Source organism: Nannospalax galili, unplaced genomic scaffold (genome assembly GCF_000622305.1).
Source record: "Nannospalax galili isolate Female #2095 unplaced genomic scaffold, S.galili_v1.0 scaffold423, whole genome shotgun sequence".
Taxonomy (NCBI): Eukaryota; Metazoa; Chordata; class Mammalia; order Rodentia; family Spalacidae; genus Nannospalax; species Nannospalax galili.
The window spans coordinates 660,273-675,307 of NW_008350949.1; the positions used below are offsets into that span (position 1 = coordinate 660,273).

Consider the following 15,035-nt stretch of genomic DNA (forward strand, 5'->3'; position numbering starts at 1 on the left):
AAGAAAATAAACTTTTTTCTATAGTAGTAATTAATGAAGCTCCCAGCTCTATTTTGAGTCTGTGGTTTACCTATACAATTTTAACTGTTTAGTTAATACTTTTTTTTATAAATTGTGTATAGTTAAGATTTCAGTATTCTGGTAAGAATATTATCATTTGTATAAAAGAAAGCAATGTTGTTACATTAAAAATGCCTTAGAAGGGATTATTTTGTATCACTGTTTTAATCTGATGTAGACTAGTTCATTATATTAAGTGGAAACTTAATATAAGTCATAGGTTTTTTTGGCTTTTAAGTATGAGCTAGCTACTTCTTAGTGATACTTTGTGCAGTGTACTTAGTGTCTTCTTCTTCAGTGTTCTGAGCTGTAAGGTAATAATACTCCAAACTTGTGAGTATTTCATAAGTTAATCTATGTAGTACTTAAAGCAGTGCCAGGTACATAGTAAGGGTTGGTATTGAACATAACTATTAAGGCTGGAGAGATGGCTCAGTGGTTAAAAGCAGGCTGCTCCTGCAGAGGACCCACATTTGTTTCCCAGCACCCACATGACTGCCAGTAACCATCTATAACTCCAGTTCCAGGGGGTCTGACACCCTCTTCTGACCTCTGGGCATTGCACAACACAAGAGCACTTACATGTAGGCAAAACACTCATATGCTTAAAATAAGAATAAATAATTTTTTCAAAAGATAACTTTTTTAATATGTTATTTATTGTGTATGAGTGTTTTGCTTGCACATACATAAGGGCACCCATGTCATGCAATGCCCACAGAGGTCAAAAGAGGGCTTCAGATCCCCTGGAACTGGAGTTACGGACAGTTGTTAGCCACCGTGTGGGTCCTCGTATTCAAACTCAGGTCCTCTGCAATGCATAGTAGCCAGTACTCTTAACTGCTGAGCCATTGCTCCAGCCCAGAGATAACTATTATTAAACATTGAAGTACCATGCTACTTCTTGTGCTTTTTGAATTCATATGAAACATCTATTTCAGACTAAAGATGATAGTCCATTACATAGCATCAAGTGGCTAAGAGTGATCCTGGATGAAGGACATGCCATACGAAACCCAAATGCTCAGCAGACAAAAGCTGTACTTGACTTAGAGGCAGAAAGAAGATGGGTATTGACAGGTAATTATAACATTCAAGTATTTTGACTTTTATTTTTGTGTGTGTGTTTGCCTGTTCACATGTATATGGACACACATGGGTGTGCATTCTTTTGGAAATTTGAGGTTGATGTCGAGAATCTTCTTAGATTGTTCTTCACCTTATTCAGTGAGGCAGGGTCTCTAAGTTGAATCCAGAGCTCACCAATACTACTAGCTAGCTAGCCAGCTTGCTCTCAGAATCCCTGGTCTCCGCCTTCCGCACACTGGAATTACATGCAGGCTGCCACACAAACCTGGCATTTATGTGGGTCCTGGGCATCCAGACTCCAGTCTTCCTGCTTGCATGGCAGCTGCATTATATGTTGAGCCATCTCCCCAGCCCTCACATTTTTTAAATTAGATTTTTAATGTGATGCATAAGCATTATACATGTTTGTGGACTGTAACGTGGTGTTTCTGTTCATTGTGTCATACTCAAATTAGGGTAAGCGTATCTGTTTCCTCAGTCATTTGTCTTTTTGTAGTGTAAACATTCAAAATAATTTCTTCTAGCTTTCAAAAAATTTCAGTGCATTGTTTTTGTCTGTAGCTACCCTACTATGCAGCAGAACACCAGAGCTTATTTCTTCTAATTGTACCTTAATACAGATTGACCAATCTTTCCCTATCCTTCTCTCCCACTAACCTTTCCAACTTCTGGCAATCGCCATTCTGCTTACAGCCTTTTTGAGGTCAGTTTTTGTTATTGGTTTCTTCTTTATGTGTATCAAATCTGCTTTACAATAATTCTTTTCAATAATGTCATTCTCATTCAAGGGATGCCAACTCCCTAATAAAACAATGCAGTTGTGTCGCGAGCCGGGACTCTGTCCAGCAGAGTCCAGGAAAGACGACACAGACACCAAGGTGAGGTTCAAGCTTCTGTTTCTTTTTCTTCCTTTATTCTCTCTTATTCTCTCTCATATTCTCTTCACTATGATGCTGTCTCCTTGTTGCTGTCCTTCTCTATTACACACCTCAGCTGTTCATATAGCGTTTCCAACAGCCCTCCCCCAGGCCAGGACCAATCAGGGCTCACACACGTGCAATGGCCAGGCAGAGTGTAGCTCAATAGGCTCGTAGCAAGATCATCAGGCTGGCAGCACCTATTTGGCCTCTCCATACTTTGGAGTAAACAAGCGGGAATCTCGAGCCTTGGCAATCAGCCAAGAGTTGGAGTAAACAGCACGAGGTTTGGCAGCCAGCCAGGGCGCCATCTGGCTGGCTCAGCTGTGCTCGCTTCCCACACAGTTGTGTCTCATTGTCCATGGGGGAGTGGTTGCAAGACCTTGCCTATAACAAAAGTCCAAAGACAAATTCCCCATATAAAATGAAAATACTTATATGCAACTGATGCACATTTATCTGTATTTTAAATTTTCTCTGGATGACTTTAATACCTACTACAGTGTAAAAGAAATATAAATCATTGCTATTCTGTATTTTGAAGAAAATAATGACAAAGAAAAGTCTACATGTTCAGAAAAGATACAGCTTCTTTCTCGGGGTGTACAACCTGTGGATACTGAGGACCGACAGTGAGCCCAGCAAATACTACTTGTCACAACCAGTGTATGCTTTCTCTGACTTCTCTGATAGATAATGATAACTAAATACAAATTCTAGCATCTTACTTCTGGGAAGAATTAAAGTTGAAGTTTTAGTAGTAAGTTGAATAAAACAAGGCAATAGACTTAGCTTGGCTCAAAATTCTGTGCAGGATCAGGATCAAAGTGTCTTTTCACCAAGAAAATTCCTGGAATTCTCTTGAAATGGGACTGAGGGAAAGAGGTTCTGATTCCGTTAGTCTTTTATTTTATTTTTAAATCACTGACAGAGCTAACAGCTACACCTGGTTCTCCAAGATTCTTGAATTTAGAGCTAGGTATTGTTACTTTAAATGTTAGCATGGGCATTTTTATTTATATACCAACCAGCACCATAATGAAGTAACTTCTGTATCATGAACATCTTTGAAATAAAGCTATAAATAAAAGTTTAGTAATTTGAGTTATAGTTAGCTTTGCCTAAAATGATTTGAGAAGTTTCCGTTTATGAAAATTTGCCATTAATTATCAACTTACTTTAAATTGGCAAGATTTTTAGTGGAGGTCAATTTTTTAAAGATTTTTATTTTTTAATTGTGTGTGTCTGCATGTGGGTATGTGTATGAGTGCAGATTCCTGCAGAGGCCAGAAGAGGGTAATAGATCCTGTGGAGCTGGAGTTATAGGCAGTTGTGAGCCACCCAATGTGGGTGTTAAGAACTGGACTTGGGTCCTCTGGAAGAGTAACAAGTACCCTTACCCACTGAGCTATCTCTTGAGCCCCAAGGTCATTTTTTAAATATCCAAACTGTTTTATACATTCCATGATGGTTATGCTAATTTACATTCCTGCCAACAGTGTCCAAAGGTTTCCTTTCCTCCATAATCTATTGTTATTTTTTATGATAGTCATTCTGTGAGATAGTAGCTGCTTTGTGTTTCCCTGATAAGTAATGTGGGCATCTTTTTATGTATCTATTGGTCATTTGTATATCTTTTGTGTGTGTTAATGGTGTATGTGTGTGTATGCATTCATGTGTTTGTGCACATGTGTGCATGCCAGTGTCCATGTATGTATACATGAATATGAAGGCCAAAGGTTCTTCAGTTGCTCTCTTCCTTTTTTTCTGAGTCAGGGTCTTCACTGAACTTGGAGCTCACCAATTCAATAAGACTTGTCTGGACAGTAAACTCCTAGTATCTGCACCCCCACCCCCACCCCCTGTTATTGAATTATGTTCTTTATGTATTCTCAGTATTAATCCTTAGGTGCATAATTTGAAAATATTTTTTCCCATTCTCTGAGTTAGCTCTTCACTTCATTGCTTTCTTTGTTGTGCAAAGCTTTTTAGTTTGATATAATCCTATGTGTCTCTTTTGTTTATTTCTTGAGAGCTTACCCAAAAAAGCTCTTGCCCATTACAGTGGTCTGAATTTCACTTGTTTTCTTAGTAATGTCATTGCTTCAGGTTTTACATTTTTTTGTTGTTGTTGTTGTTGTTGTTACTATTTTGGTCTTTTTGAGACAGGGTCTCCTTGTAGCCCCAGCTGGCTTGGAACTCGCCATGTAGACCAGACTGGCCTCGAATTCATAGAGATCTGCCTGCCTCTGCCTCCTGGGTGCTGGGATTAAAGGTGTGTGCCACCATGCCTGACTTATATTTAAATTTTGAATCGATTTGAGTTGATTTTTGTAACTGATGAGAGATGGGAGTCTAGTATCTTTCAGGGGTTTCTGTGATTACATATGAAGTTTTTTTTTTTAATTTTTTTCTGATTTATGTGTAGGAACGTTGTGCTTATTTTCTCTGTGTGTACATCCACATACTTGTGCATGTATACACATGTGTCCCACAGTGCATGTGTGGAAATCATAGGACAATTTGCAGAGGAGTTGGTTCTGTCTTCTACCATGTGGATTCCTGAAATTAAAATCAGATCTTTAAGCTGGGTGACAAGCATCCTTAGTTACTGAGTCATCTCTCTGGCCCAATGATCTCATATGAATTTTATTATTGTTTTTCTACTTCTGTTGAGAGTGCTATTGGTGTTTTGATAAGGATTGCTCTTGATTTGTAAATGTGTCTGGGAAGTATGGACGTTTTTTACAACACTGATTTCTTTCAATTCATGAATGTTATGCCTTTCTTTTTGAGTGTGTCCTCAATTTCTTTTATTAATGTCTTCACAATTTTCATTGTAAATATCTTTGACTTTGGTTAAATGTCATAGGTTTTTGTTTTTTTTTTTGTTAATAGCAATTATAAATAGAATTGGTTTCCTTTTTGATTTCTTTGTGTGTATATGAGACACACGTGTGGAGGTCAAAAGACAACCTCAGGTGTTGGTTCTTACCTTTATCTTTGTTTGAAAGAGGGTTTCTCTGTTTTTGCTGCTGCATATGCCAGGCTAGCTGGTCTTTGACTTTCCAGAAAGTCTCCTCTTAACTTGTCATAGGAGCTCTAAGATACAGATGCCTGCTACTGTTTCTGGCATTATGTGGGTTCTGGGCATTTGAATTCAGCCAAGTTGCAGAATACAAAATCAACATATAAAAATCAGCACCATTTCTATACATCAATATCAAATTATCTGAAAAACAAATCAAGACTGTGAGCTGGGAAGAAGGCTTGGTGGGTCAAACATTTACCACGTAAGTGTGAGGACCTGATCAGTGTATGCCTAGTACAATGTCCATTTTCAACTATTTTTGTTCATTGCATTTATTTATTTGTGTGTGTGGAGGTCAGAGGACAACTTTTAGGAGTCAGCTCTCTCCTTCCCCCATGTGGTTCCTGGGGATCAACTCGGATTGGCAGTCTTATCTTTACTTGTTGAACCTTCTCACAGGCCCCAATATTAAAACCTTTTAAAACTTATTTTCTTCTGGGATTGCAGGTGTTTGCATCACCATACTGACCTTAAAATCTTCAGTTTTCTTTTTTACTCCAGGGCTGGGTATTGAACCCAGGGTCACATGCACACTAGGCTACATAACCAACCCTCTACTTCTTTGTGTGTGTGTGTGTATGTGGAGGCCAGGCATCAATCTCAGGTGTCATTCTTCAGAAGCCATCCCTGTAGCCCCCAGCACAGCTGGCCTGAAACTCACTATTATAGACCAGGCTAGCTTTGAACTCACAGAGATCTGCCTGGCTTTCCATTTTCAACTATTTTTTGTCTGATTGGGTCAGGTGGATATTCTTATTAAAATACTCTGGTAAAAGAGCTATAACAAGAGCTGGGTATGCAACTCAGTGGTTCAATGCTTGCCTGATTTGTGAGATCCCAGCTTTGCAGGTCCCCAGCACCACAAAATAAATTATAAGAATAGTTCAATGGTTTCCCATTAATTTTAGGTACTCCCATCCAGAACTCTTTAAAGGACTTGTGGTCTCTTCTGTCCTTCTTGAAACTCAGACCATTTCTTGATAGAGAATGGTGGCATAGAACAATACAGCGTCCTGTCACAGTGGGCGACGAGGGGGGACTGAGGTAAGTGAGTTCATAAAGCTGATCTGTTAGCTACGATTAGTGAGACCAATTGCCACTTGCATTAATATCTCTACTTAGTTCTTCACTTTAGTTTCCACATAGCAGTTTCCACATAGCATGCACCTTTCAGTGCCAGTGCAAACAGAACCTGGCAATTTCTGCCTGGGGAGTTGAAAGATTTCTTTCTACCAGTATCTACTTTTTCCTGTTATAACAAAACTGAAAGGAAAGTAAGAGCTTTGTGGTCTCTGTGTGCTGCTGTTATTCTCAGAGCCACCCTTAACCAGGGTCAGCTGTGGTAGGAACAACTAGTATCCTTTGATGACATAATATACTTTAAAATTTCATATTTTAAATAGCTTTTTTAGTAGCATTTGATGCATGTATAGTATACTGTGATCTCCACAAAAGTTTTAATGAGAACTTCACGTGATTGTTTTTGGTGACCACAGATGGAAGTTAAAAGCATAAATGGAAATCACCAATAGGCATTTTGTGATTTTTGTGATTCAGGTTTTGTTTTGTTTTGTTTTTTCTAGAGCAGCGATTTTCTAAACAGAGGGTTTTAAGGCCCATTAGTGGGTTAAAAAATCTTTACAAAGCTGGAAGTCAGCATTGAAAAATGGAGTGGAAATAGAATAGGGTTGATAAGAAAATACCAGAGTACATTATACATAGTGGGTGTAAATAATGTGTATCCTGAAACACTTTGTTAGGGGAATTTGCTGAATGCAGTAAAATATGCTGCTTATTGTGAGTTACAGTGAAAAAGCTTGAAATTTTAAGTCGCTATCCTAGTTAGCAGAACTGGTCACATGATTCCTCAGAACTGTTTGTACTCTTTGAACCCAGGTTAAGAATTGTGTATTTCATTATTATGGAGAATGTTTTCTTAACTGATAAGAAATATGACACTGAGAATGAATTGGAAATACTGTAGAGCCAAGAAGGCATTTTTTCCTCTTTTGAATTCTCGTGGTTTTATTTTTTAAGGTACTCATTACCTTATAAAATTTATTTGATTTTCATAGTAGATCTTTAATTTTCATATTGCAGAAGATAGGATTTTTTTAATTGATGAGGAGAAACCTTATTTTGGATTACAGATGATAGGTTGTTTCTTATATTTGTACTCCTAACAGCATTTAATAAAGTGCCTTGAACTTATTAGATACTTAGTAAGAATTCCAATATTGTGGGTTGAATGTTGTTGGTAATATAGCTGAGAAAAGTGTTAAGGATGAGGGCAAAAATGAAAGAGCTTTAGAAAAATCAGGACAGAATGTAAGATTATTTAGTTGAGGGGAAATTTTATTGCTTTTTTTGTAATAATTTTTTACTTGTAGAATATTTTTTTGATTATCAGATTGGATAAAAAACTAAAAGGATTTTTAAACCTTTATTAAAATGATAAAAAATGATAAAGCAATAATAAAATATTTTGTTCCTATTTGATCAGTTTATTTAGAAATAAAAGTTACATTATTTTTTTACTCTGACTAGGCGTTTACAGTCTCTAATCAAAAATATCACACTTAGAAGAACAAAGACAAGCAGAATCAAAGGTAAACCTGTTTTGGAGTTACCAGAACGAAAAGTGTTTATTCAGCACATTACACTTTCAGAAGAAGAGAGAAAGATTTATCAGTCTGTGAAAAATGAAGGCAAAGCTACTATTGGAAGGTAAGGAAAGAGAAAGCCAGCTTACAATTTTGAGGTTTTGTTTGTTTCTCATTAACTGAATTGTAGTTTTTAGACACATTAGCTATAAAGCCTCAAGTATATTGAAAGATATTTTTTTCCTGTGATTTATGCTTAAATCTTTGAAAGAAAATAATAGTTGAAATGAATGAAATAATAGCATAATTCATCAGATAATTTCTTAGGCCTGTAAAAAATTTAAAGTGCACTCCTGGGTTGACTAGTTCCAGGGGACTATGAGCATCTCTCAAAATGTCCTATAATGGTGGTGGGTCACCTGTCCTCTTGATCAAGGAGGCCCAGGAGACCCCACCAGATGGACTTGTACCAGTGTCCAGTCTACAAAGAAGAGGGTCAACACAGAGGAATCATTTCTTCCATGCTTCCAAGCAAAGCCAACCATGGTCGAGCAGGACCTTTGACTTATCTTCACATAGGCAGAACGGGTAAAAGAAAGGAGCCACGGGCTCCTCCCAAGCCCATGTGACTCCTGAGGAACAGATCCTCAGACGACCTTAAGAGTGAAAATAAATTGGTTTATCTGGGCCAACTGTATGGCCTTAAACACCCAAAAGGAAAGTATAACCAAAGATTAAAGGGGCCAATATAATTTTTAAGAGTCCATATGTATAGCTATAGGCTACATAACAAGCAACAATGCCAGATAGAAGATACCTTCTTTTGAGTTGTTGGCCAGGGCAGCCCAAGTGTCTCCCAGACAGTAACCCAGCATAGAACTGGGAAAAAGAACAGCAGATCCCAATCTTATCTAAAGAATATTGACAACTGATTACTGCTAGATGATGAACAGCTGACCTTCCTAAAACAAAGACCTCTAGATAGGCTGACTAGATTCACCAGAAGGGCAAGTAGTGGGGAAGGGCTGGGGGTGCCGTCAACACAGCAGACAGTAGCAGGTATATATAAGGGCTCTAGCGGGGGGAGGGAGGCTATGGAAGGGTGCCATCTAGGAAGTGGGTGTATAAACATTGAATAAGATGGTTTGGGATGTTCTGTGTGGTATACACACACACACACAAAATCAAGTTTTTAAAAACATTTATATTTGAGGAGGAAGCATGGAAATTTACATCATGTTAATTAGTAGAGGTGATAAACATTACCAGTGAAATCTACCCGATGACTTTATAGACATACACAGGCGCCAAGGATCCAAGTGCAACTGATTATGGCTAGTAATAGTCAGATACATACAGATTAGAGATGCATGTGCCAACATCTCAGTGTTAGCAGCAGAAACAAGGAGTCTTTCTGCAAGGAACAATATATTCTAAAACGAAATGGAGATCTTTTTTATTGCTTAACTCATTCAATTTTATGTCTAACAGGGCTTCTACTGAGTTCAATATTGTATAACTGTATTAATTCAACTGCGAACCTAGAAACTTACAGCCTCTTGTGAAAGAGATGTACTCTTTCTCTGGAGTGTGTTACTGAATATGTTAAAGCTGTAGTGAAATGCTTCTTCTAATCATATAGTTATTAAAAATTTTAAAAAATTTTTAAAGTTAACATAAAATAATCAATTCCTAAATTGGTATTTAGAGGACCTTGCTTGCATTCATTTCTGACTGTCATGGAAGTCAGTAAAAGATATGGAGAAATGCACGCACACACATAACACACACATACAACGTGGGTGGGGCAGGGAGATTCACCCGTCTTAGGCTTCTGTGCTTGCTTTCTATTGAAATGCTGTACACCTCAATCTCTTTTGCTTCTTTGTATAGCACCTTATAGAGGTCTTCTCTATCTTACACAGTTTTCACAACTCCTATTCCTTCCCTCTACTCTTTTCTCATAAAATTTAATCATGCTTTTAAAATGCTTGTTTCATCTTATTGAAAATATAAACTGGCTTTAATCTATAGCCTAATACACATGTATTTGTCTGGCATATGTAAGTACTAGTAAGTTTTGGCTGAAATAATTTTAAAAGAAATTTCAATTAATGTTGCTAATAGTTGGAACTCTGAAATCTTTCTTTCCTCATGTAATTGTTACCAAATCTGCTTTTCGTCTCCCTCATTAACGTTTGTATGTTTTGATGAGTCTCTCTTTTTGGTTGTCTTCTGTCTTATATCCATTCAAATCCCTATGTGCATTCATACCAAATCTGCTTTTGCTTGAATTATTCACCTTCTACTAATTACTAAGCCCTTTAAACCTCCATCATTTATTTATTTATTTATTTATTTGTTTGTTTGTTTGTTTGTTTTGAGATAGGCTCTTATTGTAGCCCCAGCTGGCCTGGAGCTTGCTTTGTAGACCATTCCAGACTGGCTTTGATCTCTGCATCCTGAGTGCTGAGGTTAAAGGCATGCACCACCATGATGGGCTTTCATTTCATTTTTCATTCTTAGATTTCCACACTTTTATGCTGACTTATTTCATGTGCTTACAATACTACATAGAGTACCATCCCTCCCTATAAAAACAGTACTTTTTAAAGGTGGTTGCAAATCCAGTTTATTTTCCTCAACTTTTACCATCTTACTGTACAGATACTCTGGCCTCACAGTTCACTGATGTGAAGTTGCTTCTTGACAGGTATTTGGGCACAGCAACAAGAAAAGTATCTTATAGAGAAAATTGGTACCAAAAGGCCGTTGGTAGTGATAAACCTGACTGTGTAGTTTGTAGGCTTTTGTTTGTGAGGAGATTGTGAAAGAGTTTAGAATAGTAGGCCAGAAAAGCCCTAGAATTATATAAGCAGAGATTAGTGGGCTTGAGTTTGGAGATAAAAATGCTGAAAGAAACTTAGACAGTGTAGGCCTAGCTCATGTGATTTCAGAGGGGAACAATGACTCTCTTAGTAACTGGTTGTCCTATTTCTTCCTGTTCCTGCAATAAAATCCAATGCAAAAGCAACTTAAGGGAGAAAGTATTTTGGCTCACAGTGGGAGATTATAGTCCATCATCATTGCAAGGAAGTCACAGCAGTGGCAGCAGCTTTGACAACTGGGCACATTGAATTAGCAGAGTGATGAATGCTTGTGTTCAGCTCCCTTTCCCTTTATACAGTCTGGGATTCCATAGTGGGCTTTTCTTTCACTTAGCTTAACCTAATCAAGGTACTAACCCATAGACATGCCCAGAGGCCTATCTCAATCAAGTTGACAAATGAAATTAACCATTATACTGGGCCAGAGATCATTTGTGTTACCTTCTGGCAAAGAATCAGCCTGTATTCTGTCTGTATCCTGAGAAAATAAATGAATTAAAAGGTGGTAAATGAATTTGTTTGGCTGAGGAAATTTCAAGTAGTAGTATTCAGACAGGAAAAAAGAGCAACAAGTGGGACAAAAAGATATTTAAAAATGTGTAATTTGCTGAGCTAAAGAGCCATGAGCAAGTTTAAAGTTATAGACAAAGCAGGTGCTGAGAAAGTAGCTATAATTTTTGAAGAGATTATCCCCATTAAAGAGAAACCTCTTGCCACAATAGGACAGAAACCTGGGGCGTTCCATCTTGTGGAAATTCAACTTCATTTGAAAGACAGACTGAACTCAAATGTCACTAAAGAGTTTCCCTTCTAGGGGTAATCAGGACCACCTAGGCAAGTGCTTCTTCATGGTCATCCTGGAAGACACACAGGCCAATGCAATAAGGCCAGGCTACATCTCATGTGGCAGCAAAACATGGCAGCATTGTTTGTGGTACTCATTTTACAGCAAAGAATGATGCAAGAGTGAAAGCCTCATGGAAGCTTGTTCCAAGGCTTCAGAGACCCACTGATGCCAAACAATATGTGTCAGGATTAGTTTCTCTGCACACAGGCCCTGAGAGACCATTATATGAAACTGTGACAGTGGACCAAAAGTTACTGTCAATGTCTAAGTAGCCTTTAATACGTAATGCATTTATTAATATTTGTTAGGCAGTCACTAGGTGTATATTTGATTTAAGTGTTTAAATATTGTATTAACAGGGATCTTATTAATTCAGTACCATGACCTTACATTTTTTAGATTAAGAAGCTAACACAGGTGACACACAGTTGTTATGGTGGGGATGACATAGAACAGAACAGTTTATATCATGATAGACAAGAAGCAAACAAGAGACTACTAGAAAGGGCCAGGACAAGACATACCCAATAAGGACCTATTTCCTCTAACTAGACTCCACCTCCTAAAGTTTCTAGAACCTCTGAACTCGCTCCACCAGCTAGAGACCTAAGGTTTGGTATTTAAATCCTAAGAAGCTTATGATTAATATTAAGTAATATTAATTTAATATTAAATATTAAACCCCTGTCCTATCCAAGCAAATCCAATAATCTGACCAGGACCTTTCAGTTGACTTCCTAGACTGTGTAGCACCATTCAAATCTTTGTTGTTATATGTATGCTTTTTTCTTTAACCTCCCTTTTTGAAAAAAATGCCCTTTTGCTGGGTGTGGTGGCACACGCCTTTAATCCCAGCACTTGGGAGGCAGAGGCAGGTGGATCTCTGTGAGTTCAAGGCCAGCCTGGTCTACATAGTGAGTTCCAGGACAGCTGGGGCTACAGGGAGACCCTGTCTCAAAAAGACCAAAAACAAAATGCCCTTTAATGCTTTTTTTGTTCTATTTTCTTTCTGTATTAGATGTCTTTTGTCTGCTTTTTATAGGCATTATTTTGTTTGTAATCTTTTATAACTTCAATTTTTGTTTTCTGAATTCTTTTTTTCCATTCGCTTTCCTGTGGTTTCATTAATAGCTAGTCTTTTTAACCTTGTTTCAGTGGTTTTAGGTGACTGTCTTCTCTGGTGGTTTACATTACTTTTTTCTTTTTAACATATTTTTATTTTAAATGTATGTATGTATTGCCTGCATGTAGGTAAGTGCACCTATGTTGTGCAATGCCCTCGGAGGGAGAGGAGGCTGTCGGATCTCCTGGAACTGGAGTTATGGACAGTTGTTAGCTGCCATGTGGGTGCTGGGATTCAAACCTGGGTCTTTTGGAAGAACAGTCAGTGTTCTTAACCGCGAGTCATCTCGGCAAGCCCCTTACATTGCTTTTTTATGTTTCTCAGGCTGTATGTGCTCATCTTTTCATCTTTTATACATCTTATAAAAGCTCTATCTTTTCCATAAATTTATTTTTTAGTAGGAATTGTTTTACTGAGTGATGACATATGTAATAATTTTTGTTTATTCACTGGGGACATTTTTCTGGTGAGTTTTCGCTTTGTATCTTGCTCTGTGCTGATTATTTAATATTTTAATATCTTGAGTTCTTTCCGGACTGGCAATTTGTCAGATTCATATAATGGTCCTAGCTATGTCCCAAGCCACAAAGAAATTCCCAGTTTTCTTATTCAAAGGGTTAAATGTACGTTCGTCTAGGTTTTATTGGTGTTTATACAGCAGAAACCGGAAGCATTATAGTTGTTAAAGATAAACACTATGTCCGTATCTCCCTCGCCCTCCCCCAGTAAAACAAAAGTACACCCATCTGTTTTCTCATTCAGCATGCCTTTCTTCTTTGCTGTTGTAAATTGGACTGGGAAAGTTCGTGTCACTGTGCACTGACCCTGTTTCTGTTTTTGTATATGAAAGATGCTAATCTTCCCTTCGGTATGTGCCTTTTACTGTGAAGCACTGGTTGGATTTGTGGTCAAACAGTGCTTTCCTATCTGACTCGTATTGCTGTTGGCATCCGTTATTCATGGGCAGATCTCTTCAGTCGTTAGAAAGGTGCTTGCTTTTGTTTTTAGTCAAACAGTGCTTTCCTATCTGACTCGTATTGCTATTGGCATCCACTATTCATGGGCAGATCTCTTCAGTCATTAGTGCTTTCCTATCTGACTTGTATTGCTGTTGGCATCCACTATTCATGGGCAGATCTCTTCAGTCGTTAGAAAGGTGCTTGCTTTTGTTTTTATTGTTTTGAAATGATGACCAGAGAAGTTGTTAGGGAATTCATGATGCTTGCCATTTTTATCTCTAGGTATTTTACTGAAGGGACTGTCCTTGCACACTATGCGGATGTCTTGGGTCTTTTGCTTAGATTGCGGCAGATTTGTTGTCACACTCAACTTCTTACAAGTGCAGTATCTTCAAGTAGTCTCTCCGGTAAGGAAATATGATTGTTTCTTACTATTACATTTGCTAGATATTAAATCAGGACAAATTTTTATATGGCTTGAATTTGGTCTGTGGTTTTTTTACACATCATTTCAGTTAAGAATTTTTTAATGAATGAAATCAATGTGGTCTTCACAGGATTTCTAATGATAAACACCCTTAGATGAAAAGTCAAATTGGACCTGCCTTGTACTTTGTGCTAGTGTGGGAAGATATTATGATGCTTCTTTGTAAGGTATATTATGTGAATTAGCTGTTATTTCATCTGAATTTTTCTTAAAATTCCAAATTTATGCCCTGCTTTTGCAAATGACAGAAGAAAGATGAAATACACTATTCATCAAACTTTTCCTTATAACTAGTCTAGCTACAAGTTTTGTTCTGAAATTAATTTTCAGCCTTTTATTTTTTTAGGCAATGATACACCAGAAGAACTGAGAAAGAAGTTAATAGGGAAGATGAAGTTAATTCTGAGCTCAGGTTCTGATGAAGAGTGTGCAATCTGCTTGGATTCTTTAACACTGCCTGTGATAACACATTGTGCACATGTATTCTGTAAACCTTGTATTTGCCAGGTCATTCAGAGTGAACAGGTTAGTTTGTTCTTCATTATAGAGTCAGCATTTGATAAAGTGATGTACCTTTTTTGGTGTAATAAAAACCCAAGTTCAGGGGAGAATAAGGAGTCTTACACTTGAATTTAGTAACGCATCTTTCATGGCTATTTGGTTCAGAATTGTAATAGGTGTTAGATTTATCAAATACACCGAGAAAAGGTCCTATTATATATGTATATATATATATTTATGCCCAATAAATGCATTGATAAAGTGAGGCACAAAGAAATTTTAAATATTTTAGTACCTATACAAACTGCTTTTTAAAATTATTTAATAACCACATAATTAGAAGAAGCATTTCATTACAACAGCATTGACATATTCAATAACAATTTCCTGAGTTAAGATGCATCTCTTTCAAAGTTGGCTTAAATTTTTAGGTTTACAGTTGAATTAATACAGTTATACAATATTGTACT

At 37.4% G+C, this 15,035-nt stretch overlaps 1 protein-coding gene across 1 annotated transcript in view; it reads left to right on the forward strand.

Moving 5' to 3' along the window:
* Hltf (helicase like transcription factor) overlaps positions 1–15,035 on the forward strand; it is a gene marked incomplete in the record, with an annotated part of 84,646 nt that overhangs the window by 50,751 nt on the left and 18,860 nt on the right. The window contains 5 exon segments of the mRNA XM_008848042.3: positions 1,002–1,140; positions 6,066–6,201; positions 7,705–7,884; positions 13,860–13,984; positions 14,411–14,589. Coding sequence (XP_008846264.1) covers positions 1,002–1,140; positions 6,066–6,201; positions 7,705–7,884; positions 13,860–13,984; positions 14,411–14,589 — 759 coding nt within the window.